This window comes from Pezoporus occidentalis, unplaced genomic scaffold, assembly GCF_034315485.1.
Source record: "Pezoporus occidentalis ecotype Australia unplaced genomic scaffold, CSIRO_AGI_Poc_V1 ctg254, whole genome shotgun sequence".
Classification (NCBI taxonomy): domain Eukaryota; kingdom Metazoa; phylum Chordata; class Aves; order Psittaciformes; family Psittacidae; genus Pezoporus; species Pezoporus occidentalis.
In genome coordinates, this window is record NW_026914437.1 from 712911 (window position 1) to 733127 (window position 20217).

The following is a 20217-nucleotide window of genomic DNA, read 5'->3' on the forward strand; positions in this document are numbered from 1 at the left end:
AGAAAATAAACCAATATCCTTTCAGGAACTTTACTGAACAACTACAAGGATTACTGTCCTCACCAGCTGGCAGACCTTTACAGTTAATCTCAATGACAGGACACCTGAAGACATCTCAGTTATTTAGCTGTTCAAAGACAACATGACAAAAGCTAATTAGAGAGTGGCAATGGTTTAAAAACACCACTTAAAGCCTCACCATTGACAAGACACAGGAGTTACTCCTGGACCATGTTGTCAGAAGGCCAGATCTCAGAGCTCTTTCATCCTTTACGAAGACACACTATTGAGTGGGCAAACACTGAAATTATGTTCACTGAAATTCAGTACTAACATACATATTAAAGAATATGGGATACAGTATGCAAAGAGTATGAAGTCACAAGCTTCCATAGATAAAAATAACAATAAGTAGTTTTAAAATATACAGTGTTGGAAGTCTGACAAAGAACTGTTATTTTCAGTGCAGAGGATGCGCAGCCCTTCCATGACAGCCTTGTAATGTTCTAAAAAGCTTCCTGGTGATGGTCCTATTCCTGCCCGTATGTAGGATGTTTTCAGTGAAATGAAATGAAACACTGGAGTGCACAAGTGACAGTGACAGAATCCAGAAAATCTATTTGAATAGTAGCAGAGCTCAAGGATAACAAATTCTAATACATATCAAACCACAGAATTCAACATTTTCACTATTACATATTGCCTCATAATCCATTGATTTCATAAAGACAGCTGAGGAAGTGTTTTTAAAGTATCTTTGGAGAATAGAAAGCCCAAAGCAAGTAGCTTTGTATACATGTATTATGACTTCAGTTTTTATTTCCATGGCTTACACTTGTGTGCCCTATGAAAATATTGTCTTATAATTAAGTTGGTGTTATAACCAGAAACAGGGAAGGAAATGCTTCTAAAATATTATTTAATGAAAGTGAATCAGACATTTCTTAATTAAAACTGCAAGAGCACCATCAGTTAGGATCAGAGGCTACAGCACAGCCTCTAATTAAGGTTATTCATTGCTTTGACATGATTTTTCCCTTGGTTTTCTCTTAATTATGATGTTCTAAAACAAAATTTCATGAATGCCAACACTGTATTTGAAACCCTGTTTCACAATACAAGTTTATGTTTTAGTATTGAGCTGTCTTTCCCAAAAGAACTAGCATGATAACAGTGATCTGCACATACAGTTGTGAATAATGGGAATGATCTGTGGATGGAGCATGGAGCTCCCAAACCCACAACATTTGAGTTCCTTCCTAATTACCTATGATGTTTTGTAACATTTGTATCATATATGCACAGAAATGATACGCTGGATTGAAGCGAGTGCTTTCTCATGTAGGGGATAAGACAGCCTTGGGTTACGACTGTTGGAATGATCTGGGTAAGGAGGGGTGTAAAACCAGTTGAATCTGATCTAAGCTAGGGGCAAATTTCTCAGCTCACAGTGAAACCCAGAAGGTTTCACAGTGAATAACGAGAAAGGTGTCCTTAACATTATCTAGTTACAAGATACGATTAATCTTGATTTTTCTTCTAGTCAAATATGATGGTGCCACAGCCAGACTAAAATGAAAATTCAGCTTTCACAGAACTGTGAAAGATGAAGTATCTTAATCAACAGGGGACAGGAGGTCCCTCTCCGAAACACTGATTCTTTCTGTACTTTGAAGGATGGGTTCGAAGAACCCAGAACAAGGAAAAAGGGCAAACATACAAAAAATGGAGCTAGAAAATTATTTGTTCTTTGAGGTAGAATCCAAGTCACTTTGGCATTGCAAAGTTAATTTCTTTTGCTCTGGTAAATGTTAGGAGGAGAAACAGGTTTCCTGAAGACAAAAAGGACTGGATGGTGCAGTAACTTCACCCTGTTGCTTGAGGGTAAAGACTGAACATCAAAAGCTACTGGCTAAGCCCATGTAAAAATAGAAGAAATGGTTACCAGTAGAGGCTGGAGAAGCGCATGTCCATAGAAGGTCCAGCTGGAATTTTGGACTGCCTATGAAAATATTGATTTCAGAGTCAGAGATGAGGAACGGATGAAGAGGAGGCTGATAGCCATCTGTGGAGGAAGCTTTGCTTCTTTCTCATGGGCTCCAGAGATCATGAAGTGCTGTGGAGGATGCCAGCTGGCCTGTTGCCATGAGGCTTCACTGTTCTGTCAAACAATCTCTGGGAAGCTTGCCCATGAAATCATAGCATGTATCCCAAAACAAGTACCACTCGATACTGAAAGCTGATGAGAAGTGGGCTTTCTTTCCAAAGCTCAGACTTCTAGGGCTTCTCTTGACTGGCTGTGTTAGGGGCATGGCAGGATGAGTCTCATTAGGAATGTTGTTGACAAACACTAGAAGTGTTTACCTAGTGCTTGGTGCCTTTTCTCCCACCTTTTTGGCTTGCCTATGTGAACACTGCCACATGACCTATTCCAAAGACTATGGCTGAAGAATACCTACTAATTCACATTGTCTTGCAGATCCTGGAATCTCTTCAGTACTGTGAGGACAGGTGATGGTTTCTCATGTAGACTGCTACCTTTCCATTCTCTATCAAATAGGACTGTTTCTCCAGAAGAGGTACACAGAACCCTCTTCTTTCTTGCAGAGAACTGAATCTTGAGGCTCACTATCTATTGCTTACTCTTACATTTAACCCTGTTGAACTCTCACTGAACTAACCAGATGTGAACTTGCCCATAACTAAGCTGAACGTGGTTTTTCTCCTTTCTCTGCTTTGAGGAAAGTTGCTGGAAAAGTCTTGGTAGTGTAACCCAGCAGAGAGCCCTGGTGTAGGCAGTAGGTTTCAATCAGTTGATTAGGTGCAATATTTACAAATTAGGTTCAACAAAACCACGCGGCAAGAAACCACACATTAAGTGTAGTATTTTGTGATGAGGCCATGACAGTGCAAAAACACTACTGAGATTATGATTACAGTGACATGAAATACACACAGGCTTCCATTGCTGATGCCTTTAAATAGCTCAACACTCCTTAAGTACTTCCAGTACTTTGCCTTGTTACTTTGCGCACTGAATGGCAACACCACGCAGAGCTGAGAAACAAGAAGGTATCTGAAAACCTTAAAGATGCAAGATGCTAGTTAGTGCTTTTGGATAGGGATGCTTTGGGATGCTTTTACAACAAGGAACTCTTCATTTTGTTTAAGTATTTATAATCAGCTTGAAAATAGAGATTAGAATGGGAGCTACAGACCAGTCTTACATAATTATACATAATGTGCACCTACAGACAAAAAGGGTAGTAATTTTCACTGATAATTTCTTATTTTTATACCTCATATTGCTATCACTCTGGTTGTGGTAGAATCCAAAACCACTTCCCCACATCCAGATTATTCCCCACCACCTTTATATTGTAAGATGAGATTTAGCCCCCCAGACTCTGAATTAGAATGAGAAATACCTACAGAACACCGTGAACTCCTCAGGTGATTCATTTCCTGCTGAAGATGAATCCTAAAAGCTCAAGTACCTCCAGAAGGTCACTCCCACCTTCAGAAAACATACACAACAATTTATTTTTAGAGCTCTGTAGAAGTGCCTTGCCCACACAGTGAATTGGACATATGTTCTTGGATTGAGCTGCCAGTTTGGTGAAAGTTAAAAAATTCTGGGCTTACTGTTTGTACTAAATAAAATTTTCCATTTATTTCAGTCAAAGCAAAACCCAATTTTGCATAAAACTACTGCTCATGGACCCAGCAATCAGAGCTAAGTCTGTTGACATTCTGATGCTTCGTTGTGGGTTGCTGGTCCTCCTACAAGTACATTCCTGATTTTAGATATGGCAGCTGGATAGGACGTTTGACTAAGCACATGTTAACTTGCATTGCTAAACCAGAGTGAAAATGGTAACTCTTCCTTTCTGTTGTGATCCGCTGCACAACATGGATATGCTGTTCCTCTGTCCAAAACCTTCTATTCTTCCTTTGCTGTTCAGCAACTCTCTATCCTGTCTACACAGGAACACTGTGATGCTCGTTAGATGAGAAATGAGAGAATCAAATACCCAAACTCCTATGATCTTACAGGAAATTAATTACTTGCAGGAGATTCAGTAATAGAAATATGTTCAAAATTTCTCATAGTGCACAACTTTAATGTTGGGATGTATTTTTGGAGGTGAAAGTAGAATCGGGCTGGTTTGCTGTTGGGGGTTCAGCGATTCATGTTATGTTTGAAATTTAAAATCATCCCCAATTCAAATGTCACTGAAAACATGGTTTGGTTACAAAACTCCAGATTATGTGCAAAAATCAATGTACAAGGTATTTTACAATAGTAATATTAGTATTGTGAAGGTATGTGAAGATAAATAGAGCTGTGCATCACATGCAGCCTGGTACCCAGGTGTGATGAAACTACAAAAAAGAACACAGTAAGAATTCTTTAGAAACACTGAGAAACAGGGTAAAAGTGCCAGAGAGCCTCTGCAAGTTTCCAAGATGACCCATCTTTTTGAATCTAAAAATAAGACAACAGGCTTTTGCCAATATTGCTTGGCTGATATGAATGTAAATTTCTATACTACCATGCTGATTTCCTGTGTTTTTTTTCTAGGAACCTTATTTTTAAAAGCCCAAATCCTTTTAGAAAAAATTTTCACAGAAAAATGTAAAGCATTAAAAACCATAAAAGAATACATAAATAATGCCCCTTGCCAGGAGAGTGCTGGAGAAAAAGGTTGTGCATCCCAATTGTTGTTTCAATTCTAAAAAGCGATAATAAACTTTAAAAAACCAACAACCTGTAATTCTTTGTGCATCTTCATGCACAGATCTTAGTTAGCATTCAAGGAGCACTTTATCCATCTCCACACATCATAAAAATCCACTGAATTAAGCTTAGTCTTATAGTATAATTTACATCTGCTGTTCTACAACTACCAGATGAAATTCTACAAAAGATGTATTATTTCCTGCTATTGTTACACAGCTTATTTAAGCAATGCTGTAGATAAACTTTTTGTATCTCAGACATTTGAGTGCTAAATATTAAAAACATTAAAACTCTGTACAAATATAGATGCATATACACACACACATGTGACTATGCACCTTTAACTGGAGAGCCAGGTAGTAAAGAAGATGTTTTCTGAAAAGCATGCTTGAAAAAAAGGAATAGAAACCTATTATCAGTATGAATAGAACCATCAATTTGAGATGTTAGAGGCTACTGCAATCATCTCTGGTCTTTGGCATTTTGGTTTGCACTACACAGTAGCTGGGTCTGTTTGGAAGTTTTGGTTGTTCTAGAGCAAGAAAATACAAGAAGCAGAATTTGATCACTTACTATAGCAATATCGAAAGATACAGCTAGTTCTGCAGATTCTTTTTGAGTAGGTAGCTTTGTGGAGCTCTGCCAGGTGGATCAATGTCCCTGCTGAAGCTATGGGGCTCTCAGGATGAAAAAGCCAACTGAACTCATGAAAAGGCTGAAATCTGACCATTTCTGTTAAGCTTATAGTGAATTCAGACACTAACAGAACAAATTTGGGCATTAGCTCAGACAGCCAATGAGGAAAGTACTTCACTAAAATCTGAATTTGCCTGCATGTTTAACACTACATTATGGACCCCTGTGCAGTTTAAGACAGATTTAAAACTCACATCAGTAAACTTTATCTGATAAACATAGAAGAGTATGTGTTGGGCTAGACTGCTCAATACACTGTTCCTGACAGCAGGTTCTAGCTATAAGAGCAAATCTATCAAGCCACAAAACAGGCTTTCCTTTACTGACACAAAACAAGACAGCAGTTCTTGTGCCATTCCTTCTGCCTTTAGTACAGAAAAACATGACAGGATAGTTCACTCTCTCTATCCAGGGATAGCAAAAGGTAGGGGTTTTGACAACTACTATGTCTATAACACATATAGAGTAATAGAGAATGCAAAGAACCATGTTGTTATCCCCCTCCTACAGCCCAATCCCACATAGCATTTGTAGACAGGGTACATTACATGATTTAGTGCACTGTTTGTCTACAGAGGCAGACGCTACACAGAGGATGGTATTCTGTGGCTTAATAGAGCTTAGGAAGTGTGACTGTAGGCATGTGATTGGTAAGCAAAAACACATCTTTAAAACACTTGTGAAAATATTTTCTTATTAAAACCAGCTGATGTTATTCCAACAGCTTTGTATTTAAGAGCCTGCAACTAAGAATCCCCTCCTCTCCAATTATAAACAGCATGCTCTGCAAAATTCTCACTGTAAATATATGGTCCCGCAACAGCATTATGTACTAAGTAGCTGAAGGTGTCTTTATATACATTATGCATGAAAACCAACACAAACTCATACTGCAGAACAAGGTTAAGCAGGAAATTGAAAATTAAATGTCAGTATCTCAGTAACAGCTTCCTGAAGCAGGCAAGAAGAAAGAACATCTTTCACTTGAACCCATTTCTTCTGCCTATACTGCTTTGATATCATTTAACTTTCTCTTCTCTTCCATTTAATATGTGACAGTGTTTGGGAGGTGGAGGATTAATTTATACATCAGTCATTTACCCCACTTTCAACCTGTAAGAGAATAGAGAACTCTCTTCCAGGCACTAAAGTTCTTATTTAAAGATGATTTAGATACTTTGGAACTTTACAGTCAGAATTATGATGGTCTTCAGGCACCAAATGATACAATGGGTGCCTGCTGGGATCTTCTTATCTTTTTGCCTGAGCAAGTTGGATGCCCAATTCTCAGAGCCTTTTAGGAGAAACTCTGTCTTATGTACTTGGTTCCTTTTCTTTGGCCAGTTGTTTGCATTTTAAAGGACTCAAACAGAGTTTGTAGATCTGGCCATCAATCTTAAAAAGCCACTGGGACTTACACTACTAAATCAGTTCTGAAAGTGAAAACTGTTAGAAAAAATGAGTCTGTATTTCAAATTGGACTTCATGAAACAGAGTATCTAGGAGGTTTTTCTTTAGTTATAATATTAATGTTGTGGAGCTCCTTCCTGTCTATCTTTACAATCCAATGGTGTTTTAGGTAGAGTTTTGATGGAATAGCTATGCAACTAAAAAGTGCTTGTTAATTAATAGACACAAACAAACATAAATACTTAAGACTTGATGTAACAAGCTGGGAGAACTTCTATGTTACCTTCTACAAATACCATTTGTAGGTCTCTATCCTTCTGTAAGCATGTATTCTATGATTCTATGATTTGTGCCTGCCCAAGTGTGCTATTAATTCAAAGAAGGCTATGGAAAGAGTAGTCCTAGAATCAGCAAGAAAGGAGAAACAATGGTAAACCAGGCAGAAACATGAGTATCAATACTACATTACATCATTTATCATAAAGAGCTTCATGTCTTTCAATTCAGTTCAGTTTTGCCACTTCAATTAGTAATTTTACTTTGGTCCTCTCCAGAATTCTGTTGTGGTTACGCTGAGAGGTGTAGGAAGAAAGTCATTACCTTTGTGCACAACTCATTTCATTTCACATCTCAACAAATACATAATTTGCATCTTTTTTTTTCCTCTGGGAAACTAAATCCAACCAGTCGACAGTGAGAATAATGTGACAATGGCCCTAAGACAGGGACAGATTTGCACTGATTTCACCTAGCTCTGAGTGAGGCACCATCTTCTTACTACTATACTCACTAGAACTAAAAAGCCACAAGTCCTGCCACAAAGCAGTAAGACCATAAACACGAAATTACAATAAGCAATAAAGTTTTGAGACTCTAGTTTCTCTATTACTTTAATTTATACTCCTGTTAACCAATTTTAAATGCACATTAAAATACCGGCTAATTCTAAAGATGTCAGTATGTGGATAATAGAGCCTGCCGAGACTGTGCAATGTGTTTCAGCCATATCCTATTATACTTCAGTCATTTATTTCTTCTTTATTTTAAGAAAGCCTAATTTAAGACCAGGAAGAAAAGCCATTTGAAAATGCCCAACTGCTGGATAAGAAAAGCAAAATGGAATCAGAACTCATTCCTTGGAAATGGCCTGACAAGCAATAGTGAATGAGTAGTAGCCATGGCCTATGTAGCCTAGCTTGAAAATACAGAAAGGTTGACTACATTATCTAAGACACTTTCTCCTATGTTATATGCCATGTTCTCTGAGTCATACAGAACAGCTCAATTCTGCAGTTCTAAATTGGGATTAAAGCTGGGAATTAGCCATCATTCCTGTCTGCATGTTGGAGGGCAGCTGGCGCATGATATGGCTTGAGCTGCGTCTGTCTGATATTGGAAGGAGCAGCTCCCCTCAGAGCTGAGCATCCTATTCATCCCATAGCTGTTAGTGCTGTGGTAACACTACCACCGTCCCAATACAAAGTTCCATTTCTTCCGTTCAGCCCCACCCCTCCACGAGACACAAAGGATACACTGTTAAAACATGATATCCTCAAAAAGCACATTATCAATGTAATTGCATTGTAAACTCTTTAGAAGAAAAGACATGGTGCCTACACTGCACAGCTGTGTAAGTAATTTCTCTCCTGTTAAAGTTGGAAAGAGATAGTTTTAAACAAAACCATTGTAAAAGGAATATAGTCTTGTAAATATTGATTTATCAGCTTCTGCTGTCCTTATTCAATGGATGTAGCACTTGTCTCAGCAAGCAAATCCTGCTGTTTTCAGTGGGACCTATTTTCAGACAAAAGCAATAACCTAGGATTTTCAGAACAGGCAGTGGCTGGCTTTTGTAGGGACTACTTCAGCCACACTTGCTTTCTAATTATTCTAGTATAGGAACAAAGTAACGCCTGGATTGCAGAGACACTGCTAAACCCAATGAGACCAAAGTATTTCTTGTAAGCAAGGAAGTAAAATTCCATCTCCTCACCATCTGATTGAAAAGTCATTTTTTAAATGCTAGTGCTTTTCAACCTTTGGGTTTGTTTTTCAACTGAAATACAGTGGCTGTGCAATTGGCTATTACTTGGCCTGCATACCTCCACTCTTCTGCTTTCCTCACATCTGGAGTTACAACATATAGGATGAGCTAATGCCAAAATTCCACTGCAAATAATCTTGTAACACTGTTCAGCTCTATTAAAATGAGCCTTTGAAATGGAAAATCTGTAATGCACATGAAGTCCACAGTGCCCATCCTGTTGCCTACTGTTGCTTCTCTGTTGGGGCAGCTGTACCGCTTCATTTTAGTCAGCCAAAAGACATGGGTTTCTCCAAAGAATCAGCAAGAATGCCTTTTTTTCTGATCAACAGCAAAGGGACACTGGGCAGCCTGGCCTGATGACACAGGTATTAAACTGGTGGTTTATTTCTCTCTCAGCCTCCACACTGTTGTCTTGAACTCACTTTATCCATCTTTACCAAAATCTCATTTCATATTTGTAAAATGACCTCTCTGTGTAAAGACCTTCATTCTTCACTTAAGCCCCATAACTGATGCTAAAGATGGAAAGATAAATTAGGGGGAGGTCATAAAAAGGTCCAAAAGACCCTTCTCTGTGCTGGGGTGAAACAGCTATCAGCTCTGTGCCCCTGAGTCAGTGAACAATTCCAGTGTGACCTGGTTATCTTGTGCTGTGTACTTTAGTATTTTTCTCTTTCAAGCAGATACTGAAAGGCTGGAGGCTGTGATGTTGCCTACAAGCATTTGTGAGTTATAGCAGTGCCATTTGCACAGCTGTAGTTAATGACCTGTCAGGTTTCCCATTATGATGTTATGCTGTTATTTTCAGGGTTTATGTCCTGACTATAAAGTTGGTGACTGCTTGGTCTGGACACACTAATGCATTTTTGTACATTTTATAAACACAAAATGAAAAAGTGCCCTAATATAAACCCACACTCTATTCAGAAAGGGAAAAGTGACAATTTAAAGTAGTATTTTCGGTAGTAAAACAACCCCCAATCAATAACTTTCAGGAAGCTTCCTCCTTTGGCCAGAGTCACTAACTATAATGCAATTTACAGCTCTGAGCAGGGTCAGCAGGTAGCCGGAAATGCATTAAGTAGGTGACTATTTTATAGTGAGTTCCTTTGTAAGAGATAGTTACTCTTTCAATGACCACAAATAGCATGTGCCCAGAAATGCCATTGTGGGGTGATGTTATACAGTAGTTGTATTTTAATGTGTGTAAGTAACAGCAGTAAAACTTCTCCAAATAATAATTCCATGTACTTACAGGCAGGCAGACATGGTAAATGATGAGCAGGGATTTTGCTCCTGAGTGTGTTCAATGGATTCATGGTTCAGTGAATTCGCAACTGACCTTTTTAAAAACGTGTTACAAGAGAAGGGAATTTTCACTGAGTACAAATGAGTGGTTTCAGACTATCAGGTCACTAGCAAGCCCTTAGGCAAGAGCCTAAGTAATCCTACACACGCACATACGGTACTTTCAGAAATGAAGTTCTCACAGGCTACTGAATAAATACTGTGATAAAACAATCTTCTGAGTCTGTATTTACAATTTGAATCATAGCAGTCTATGAGGAAAATACTTGCATGCAATGTGATGTATCTACAACCTCTTTTCTTTTTTGACCTCTTTCTCCATTAGACAGGGTTTGACAGGCAAGTTCCTTGTGAGCAGCAGTAAAGCTTTCAATGATAATAAAGAACAAGCAGAGTTACTCTGTGTAACCATGTACAGAGCAGTGGTGTGATCCTAGTTCACAGGAGTATATTTGAACCACAGATAAGTGTGTAGCTGCAGTGACCATATTTTCCTCTGTATGAAGCGGCAAACTCTATCCTAGACATTAAACTGTACTAATGCGATGTAGAAATTGAAAACTGCATGCTGTATTCATATAAAATCTTCAGTAGTGCTGGGTGGGTTCCTCACCATGTAACAGTTAGGAATAATCTCCCCCGCGTCACTATAGTATCCCGATGTAAATAGTCTCAGTGAAATAAGAGGTGGATTCCTAACTGATAATTGTAAACTGTAATTGTAGTACTCTTAAAACATAATTCTTTTCATCAAAGCACTTCCCAAGAGTATTTTTTGTAAGTGGGATAATGACAGGAGGAGAAGAGAGGCAGCCTCACAGTGTCACTCGTTACCTCTATTTCCCCACTGTACTGCGATTCCTTCCAGTTCTCTCTCTTCCCATACAGATTTATGGGAGAAGTATCTAAGCAAGCATAAGCTGAAGAATGATTATTCTCTGATTAAGCCCAACTACATACCACTAAGGAATTACATTATCAGCACAGAAAAATCCTATTCCTTGTTATTCTCAGTGACTTCTTTCTCCACAAGATGCTAACTTATTTTACACAACAAAAAACTGTAAAGAAAGGATTGTTTGTTTTTTTTAATGCGGGAAGTGATGACTGCTACTATCAGTTGTATAAAAACACATGCACACAAAAGGACTACTACTACAAAGTAATTAATAGCCAAAGCTCCAAGTCCTTTCCTTACATAATCAACCACAGCAAATGTCATTGCTCACTTTCAGTTTGGATTAGAAAAGTTCCGTAGGTCTCTGAGCAGCCACTATCAGAAATCTATTAGATTTCTCTGTGCTTTGATTCTACTCCTGTAAGACATGGATACCATCAAAGTGTCTACTGCCAAAGGGTGACAAGAACTAAGATATTGTGTGAAGATTAGCCTGTCAAGGGGTAAGATAAGATAAACTTCTCCAATATACCAATACATAAACTCAGCACCACCAACACACAGGAGCCTTGCTGTCTGGCACTCAGAACCATCCTGAAAAATCTTTCATTGTAAGGATTTACAAGCTTTCAGTATTAGTCATGGACCATTGTTTCAAGTGCTTTTATACTTAGCTTGTCAAGAACATGATAAATCCTTTCCTACATATACCAGTATCTATACTTAGAATTCCTTCCTTTGCTTTTAGGTCATAGTGAAGAACCTGAGAAAAGATTCCTAATATTAGCCTTGCCTTTTTATTCCAATCGCCAATGTTTTGATGATACATCTAAGGTCCTGCACAGGAATGATCCTTCTTTTAAGCAGAAGCTTAAGAGGATGTGCTCATCATGGAATGATGAACCCTTGAAAGATCACAGAGGTGGGCTTGCTGGGTTCTTCACTTGTAACAAGCTCAAAGTGAACTGGGATAATATTTAAAAAACACAAATTGCATTAAATCTGAAGAAAGAGCAGTCATTTAACCAAGAGTAACTGTAGGTCTTCAAGATCCCATAATGATTGTAAATCCACATTGTCTGGACAGCAGATGTTATAGATACTGCTCCCTGTTCTCCTGTTTGAGGATATAAATGCCCAAATGGTAACCACCATCTCTTAAGCTGCCTCCCAGCTAGAAGCTGTCATCCATGCAGTTCATGGTAGCCCTACCAGCTACAGTTGTCTCAAAGAATTAGTGGTACTTAATTGTTCTTTCTTATAACCCATACTAGTGTCAAAGCAAGGTAAACACAGCCACTTCAGGACAGGGGGAAAGAGGATTTTCAACTTCAAAAAGCAATCAGAGTACTGCTATCCCTAAAATTGATATCTAATCTACCAGCAAAGTGTGAGGTACAATGATTGACAAGGATCTGCAGATTACTGCCTCGAAGGTCTTCCATATTAGTACATTCCTGAAGTAGGAGAGTGGTATTGCTTGGTCCTAGTAGGAGGAACCTGCAGTTCAGCAGGAGTACTAGGCAGCTGGTAACACAGCAAGGTACATGTTATTCAATGTGGAATTTGTTATAAAGGGAAGGCTTGACCTTTGCAGTGCCTGACTGTGGCTAGAAATAGGAACACAACCTGAATCATTCGGTCTGGTCAGTGTAATGAAGTAAGTCCGAGATACATCTGCTACATGCAGTTTGTCTTCTGTGGATATTAAACACACCCAAGAAAGATAACCAGGCTGTTAAGGGAAAGGGGATCTGAGGCCACTTTAGCGAAGAACTGTGGCCAACCACAAATCTGGCAAGGTTTAAAATCTTAGACTTCCAGAGTTCTTTACTGTGGTCAGTTCACATTGCTTGCTCTCTAAAATATATTTATTTGTTTTGTTAAAGGAGTGAAGGAAACTTAGGGGGGAAAACAGTATTCAGAGATCTGTTTGCAAAATGGTTGCAACTACAGGACGTTTCATCTCCCACTGCAATATGAGCATCCACATAACAGGAGCATTGGAGTTTTTTTCAGGAAAACCCAACCCATGAAATCATTAATCTGGAAAACTCAGCTTTAATTTAGGCACAGTCCCCATAAAAGTCTTTTAATAAGGCTGACTGTTGGCTAAGCCTGGGCACCAAGTTGTAAAACGTGGAACTGTACATCCTTGAAGGTACAATATTACATAGAACCCTCCTCAGATCCTAATATGTTAAATTCCCCTTTTTTTCATATTTAAATTCAGGGATAAATCAAGCCTTTGAGGTGTGAGTCACTGGTGAGCAGCCTCTTTACATTTTTATGGAAGATTCAGAATTACAGACTCACTCCAATAGCCTCATTAGTTCAGAACTACTACTAATGTGAATGTCTCTCAAACTCAGTGCTTTAATTTGGTTACAATTCATATAAAGACAAGCAAACATTGCCATATTTGTATTATAACTAAGGCCATCAAACGTCTCCCCTCGATAGTGCTCATTTCTTCTTCCAAATTAAAAGCAATCAACTCATCTGTTCCTTGCTATTTTAAAATAATGAATTGTATCAACAATGCATTGGAAACTGAGACAATGGTTTCTACATTTAATTATATTTAACTCCTTTCTAGTTACATGAATTGTAAACAGATTTTGCAGAATCAACAAAAGAAGCAAGAAACCACGAAAATATTTGGTACAAAATAGATTTTCTTCAAGCTATCTTTGTGACAACCAAAATTGAAATATTATATATACTAACCTAAGTTTGAATCAATAAGTGAATGATTTCCAGAATCTGTGCTCTATCAGCCTGAAGAAATGAAGTGTTCCAATATATTGCTTTCTAAAAGAAAAACTGCTATTATTGTTTCCATAAATAATCATATATGGCTGGTTAATTGTTCAGAATCGGCACCAGACTGAATGATTCTGAAGAGTGTCTGTGCACAGACTGTTTAAAACACTGCTGTAGCTCAGACAGCACCACAGTTTTCACTGACAAGCAAAATGCACCAGATGGTGAGTGATGCTGCAGCCTCCTGAAGTCCCAAAATAAGACTAGGAGAAATTTTATAGATAGTATAAGAGCAATGCAAGAGGAGCAATCAGCAGGTTATTGTTTGTATTATTCAGGCAGCCAAATGAAGTGATCACCTGTCTCAGTGTAGGAAATAGGTCCCTGTATATTGGAGAGTGGCATAATACATGAGCCTTTCAGAAAGTTTAAGACGTGTTAGGTTTGAAGTTTCTTATTTCTTAGCTTCAGGCCATGGACAAAAAGTTCATGGTTCTTACACTGACAGTCAAAGGTTACCTTTGGACATCTGCATAAAGAAATTTGTACTTTAAAAGAAATCTTAAAACTGTAATAAAAAGAAATCTTAAAGCCCACAGAAGAGAAAGTAGGGACATCTGAACTGCCTGTGTGGGCCACAATAAAAGATAGAAGGTAATAGAAGGAAATTTAAAAGCAGGTTTTGGCACCCATGACCAAGATTGTCAGTTGTTTCAGGATTCTTTTTCCTTGAAAATCATTACTAAATTCACGCATTTCCTTCTTGGAGGGAGTTGCTCGGTGCTTCACAAACACTGCCCATGTTCCTTTTGAGTCACTGCAGCTTAGCCAGATGGTCTATGTTAGGGCATAATCTCATCAACATCATCCTTGCAAAAGGCAGGAGCAGCATTATCAATCTCTACCAGTCTTTTCCCTTTTATAGTAAAATGAGTTGTGAAAGGAACTGTTAACAGGGGACTTCCCATCTCAGAATCTCAGGGAAATGGGTAGCCTTTGATTTGGTGATCTATAGCAAACAATGAATCACAGTGGATGTAGATCTTTATCTGGTATTAAAGATCTTTTACAACCTTTAGATAAGGAAGGAAACAAACATTATCTGCTCCTTCAGCAAAGTTCACCCATTATCCGGTAAAGATGGACTTCCTCTTCTTACCTAAGATTAGAACTATCAGCCTGTAAAGTAACTTTAGAGTTGGTATAATTTAGTGTCATGAAGACCGTGTCTTCCCTGGATAAGAAACTCTTCTGCCTTCCCATTAACATGTAGTCCAAAGTTTCAGTAACAGGATGGAGTTTTGGCAAGTGAATTCCATAATCACAGATTAGATTTAACCACCATTATATTTTATGTTTACCAAACCCTACTTTTATGGTGCTATGAAATAAACAGGAGCCATATGAAGAGCATCAATACAATCAGACACACGAGAGTATCAAAGGCTATGTGCATCTATTTGAAATATAAGAAACGGCACAGAACAGTTTGAAGTATTTTGCCTTTGCCATCCTGAAAACACTTGCACTACTTCTGTGATACATACTCATAGCCACAGCAAATGGAAAGGTATGAAAAAGATTATTTACATGTATTTTAACCCATTGCGAACTACTTTGACATCCCATACCAGAAAAAGTCTATGTACTAAAAGTGTGTAAGAATATAGATTATTTGGTTGTTGTGCAAATCAGCATGCATTAAAAAAAAGCATTCATTCTTCATCCTTGAGCATTCCCTGAAGTTTAATTTGGAACCTAATTTGCATTCAATTAACATTTTAAAGCATTACTTACTTGCTATTTTGTTTGTCTACATGATTTAAATCATAGAAGCAATTCTCTGCTTTTAGCAAAGGTGAGAGAGGGGAGGGTATTTGATGCATCAGGAACATACAGATCCACCTGCTGATGCACCTTTCTCAAGAACCCTTTACCCTCACTTGCAAGGCTGAGCACTAAGACCTGAGGACAGTCACTGTTGCTCCCTTTTCTGTTGAGCAGTGCACAAAGGGAAGTTGGGAAAGACAGTGTGATAAGGCACTGGAACAGGTTGCCCAAAGAAGTGGTAAATGCTCCATCCCTGGCAGTATTCGAGGACAGGGTGACATGGTCTTGTGTGAGGTGTCCCTGCCCATGGCAGGGGGGTTGGAACTGGATGATCTTAAGGTGCTTTTCAACCCTAACCATTCTATGATTCTATGGGTTTTGTCCCTCTTCTCTGTATCCTCTCCTAGCAGGTTTTCAGTGGAAAAAACCTGTGTTCAGATGAACACATTACATTAGAAGGGGATTTGTTAGGACTTGACTTAAATGCATCCAAAACAGGATAATAAGAAAAAAAAAAAAATTATGAATGGCATACTCTAACCTAGGCACGTTGTGATACACTCCTAAATGCAGTCTTACACAACTAAACATGAAAGAAGTGATAGTTCAAAGAAAGACAGTTACTTTGCTTCTGAAGTAGGCAAAAAAGTATTCACACAGCCAAAGCTGTGACAGACAAACTCCAGCAACTCATCCTGGAGTGTTTTACAATGCTATTACCCCCAATTAGTCATCTCTATGCTTGTGCTTGCTCCCCCAAGCAACTGAAGAGCTGTATTCATGTCAATCATATTAGCTTAGATGTCAGTTTTGAACTACAGTGACAGAGTCTTGGACAAATATTCCTTTCTAACATCTCTGGGTGTGGTAACTCCCAGCCCTGCGAAAGGACAAACAGCTGTGGAAAGGAAATATCTCAGCAGATGGCCATAGCTGTTTGCTTCGGTGCACGTCAGTCAGCAACTTCAGCTCTACCTCATCAGACTGCCTCGCAGCCATCACCTCTCAGGTGCTAATTAGCATCTTCTGTTAGATCTGATATGTGACTGCTAACATTGCGGATAAACTTAATACGCACTAACGTATCCTTTGTGATGTGTTAGTCTGAGATCATAACCATAAAATGCATCCTTAAAATGCTTTAAATGCTTTCAAAGACTCGAAAACCTAGGTGCTGCTGAAAAAAAATAGTTGTTTGTTCTATAAAAAATCATGGGATTTCTCTCTTCTGCTGAGGATTACAGGTTGCAGTTGAACTTGAAAGAAATCTGACAGTCTGCAAGAAAGGTGTTCCCAAATCTCCCTTGCTTGCTTCATGGCTGCTTCAGTGAAGAGTGTCCTTCTGGAGCCACTCCTGAGGATGTGTGCTAGGTTAGTCCCATATTCAACATGTATGGGTAACTCGGGGTTCTCTCATTAAGGAGATTTCTCTCCACATTACTCTAAGATGTTTTCCTTCTTGGATGTTTGAGTCATGACTGTTTCCCCTTAATCTTCTAACGATGTTCCCAAGCCCAAATTTCTCACTATATTAAGACTAAAACACCACAAGCATTCCCTGATCATGTATGTTCCTTTACATGCTGACAATTAAATTATTTCCCTCAATAACTTTAAGCTGAAATGTTGAGAAGGTCTGCTAAGTAAATATTTTTTTCACCCAGTTTCTACTGGGCATCTCCCTGGGTCGTGTAGATCAGGAAAATGACATTTCTTGAAAGCCGGTGATTATATTCTCCAGGCTTCTTCCCCTGTTATCAACATGAGGAGCTAAACAAGCATAACAATACACTGCAGTGCCTCTGACAGTCCAAACCAGTGTCAAGTAAATCTGAAAAGCTACTTTATGCTACATCAATATGTAATTAAGCTCCAGGCTTGTAGATGTTGGGTTTTTTATGTGCTTTTCATAAGAATTTCAGTGCCAGAAGCTTGTGGGTTGAAATATTTCATCTCATTTGCAGTAGTAGTCCTATCAAGATAATCAGCATTTTGGGTATTTCAAATGACTGTCAAATTGTAACTGTTGTCACAACAATCAAAACACCTGATGATAGATCAGATCTACAGATTCTTAGGAACAGCTCACACAATGGCTAAGTAGTATTTTCTAGTACTTGGAGGAAACAAAGATCGTGCAGCTATTTTCATGGTGCTTTCATGATAGAACTTGAAGCACTATTTCAGCTTACAATATATCGCTAGTGTACACAAATTAATGCATATTCATCTCAATTGCACTGAGAACATACTGAACAATACACTCACTGAATGTTTCTGAGTTTACTGAATGAGGAATGTGCCATCAAATCTGCCCAAAAACTGAACAGAAAATGGAGGTTGCTAAAGTTTCCTGTCTCCTCTCCTAAAGGAAACATCTAGTCAAATGGAACAGTGAAGACCCAACAAAGTAATTCTGCTTGAAAGGAAGAATAAAATAATTTAGAGAAAGGGAGCACAAAAAGATCAGGTGTGAAATGTAGGTGAAAAACAAAATATTGTCAGTCTGAGAACTATGAGTGTCTCAGGCAGCTGGAATCTGAAATGTGTTAGAGAGATCCAGAGCTTAAAAGAACAAGCCAAGGCCTACTCAGACCAGCTGAAACTTAAGGGGTCTATACCATTAGGATAAACAATACTCGTTTGGAGGAGTTGTACCAGTACAGAGCAATGACATGCTATTGCTAGCCTGAATTTCGCTTTTGCCTATCAAATTCCACTGCTGTTACTTATTTAGATCCTTTTAGCTACCTAATGATTATTTACCACCTACTAAATCTTATTGAAGCCAGGTTAGGAGTTCATTTTTCAGTCACTTTTCTGTTTCCAAATCAAAAAAGAATGAAATCTCCATATTAGGCTGATGTTTCAATTAAGTTCCTTTCCTAATACACTCTTAAATTTGTATACGTTATCTAGAAGTGCTGCATCAGATAAGTAAATTCATCCAGGTAACAACACTGCTTTTCAGTTCTCCCATTCATATTTCCATAGACAGAACATACATTGACAAAGTAGCATCACATTAATTTTACTGAGTGAAACCAGGAATGTCATCAAAGTGGTTTCTTTCCTGGAAAACAGCCATGGTCTTTGGAGGATGTATTGACAAAAACCTTCCCAGGCTTCTGTACATTGTGATGTTGAGTAGTTGTGTACTTCAAATCTCTGCAATGGACAAAATAACAAAACCAAAAAAATGTCCCCCAAACCCAACTATATCAATTCCAGTGAAACACTTTTTAATAAAAACTAAGATTTTTAAATTACACTTACCTGGAACAAAGCTTCCCTGGACCACCTCCTTATACGCCCACCAGCCTTCATGGATTTTTGGTGAATTTTGTTGAGCTAGAAAGAAAGAAATAAATAAATCATGAACTTAAAGCAGGGAATAGGAAATACTTGATTACAAGAACTTTGAAAACTCTCCTCGGTGTATCATCTTCCACAGTAGAGCCATCTCTCAAGTTCCCAAGTGACGTTTATTCAGCGTATTGAATTACGCTAACACATGTGTATCTTAGGGAACCTTGTCCCTCTTTCTCATACAGTAAAACTGTCACTAAACTTACATTTTCAGAGATAAAATCAGGATCTGCAGGAAGTCCTTAAAGCAGCTTCCAGTGCCTAAAGGAGGCTGAGAAGAAAGCTGGAGAGGGGCTTTTACAAGAGCATATATGGACAGGACAGGGGGAATGGCTTTAAACTGACAGAGGGGAGATCTAGATTATGTTCTGGGAAGTTCTTCCCCGTGAAGGTGGTGAGGCACTGGCACAGGGTGCCCAGAGAAGCTGTGGCTGCCCCACCCCTGTCAGTGTTCAAGGCCAGGTTGGCCGGGGTTTGGAGCAATGCCCATGGCGGGGGTTTGGAGCTGGGTGTGCTTTAAGGTCCCTTCCAACAGAAACCATTCTAGGATTCCATGACTGCAGATCAGAGCTCATATGCAGACATGTTCTGCCTTCACTTGTATTTTGCTTGATATATTCATACTTAGAGCAACTCTCTTCCGCTGAGCTACAGAAAGCTCAGCTGCCTTGTGTATCATTAACTTCAATTTCAGGTCATCTTGCACTAGGTCCAAGAATTTTTTAACATAACTATGCAGCTATAGAAGATGCTGGATGTAGCAGCTTTCTGTCGCAGTTTCATTTCTAGATCACATATTATATGCAAAAGACAAAATTACCCTGGGCAAAGTTCCAGCAATATAATAAAAATTGTTGTCATTAAAAATTACATAGAGGATCTGACATTCAGACTAAAAAGGATACAAGATGAGGACCATTACATACTGTTCTATAAGTCACAAAACAATATTTATGATTTAACTGACTGTAAATTACAGAAACAAAAGTAAAGCTGAAGTTAATTAAACATACTGACAGAAGGACCAACACTCTGCTTTACCAGAAACCCAGACACACTAATGGAATGAGGTATGTGTGGATGCAGATTTCCCCTTGCAGTACTGATGTTCATTCCATTAACTGAATGGTGACATGTTAAACTGAAAGG

General features: G+C 38.6%; 1 protein-coding gene across 2 annotated transcripts in view; it reads right to left on the reverse strand.

Annotated features, from left to right (window-relative positions):
- Positions 1-20217, reverse strand: part of CA10 (carbonic anhydrase 10) — a 192206-nt gene that overhangs the window by 137162 nt on the left and 34827 nt on the right. For both annotated transcript variants that reach the window (XM_062623580.1, XM_062623579.1), the window contains one exon: positions 18976-19050. In XM_062623580.1, the coding sequence (XP_062479564.1) occupies positions 18976-19050 (75 nt within the window). The remainder of the gene's footprint in view (positions 1-18975; positions 19051-20217) is intronic.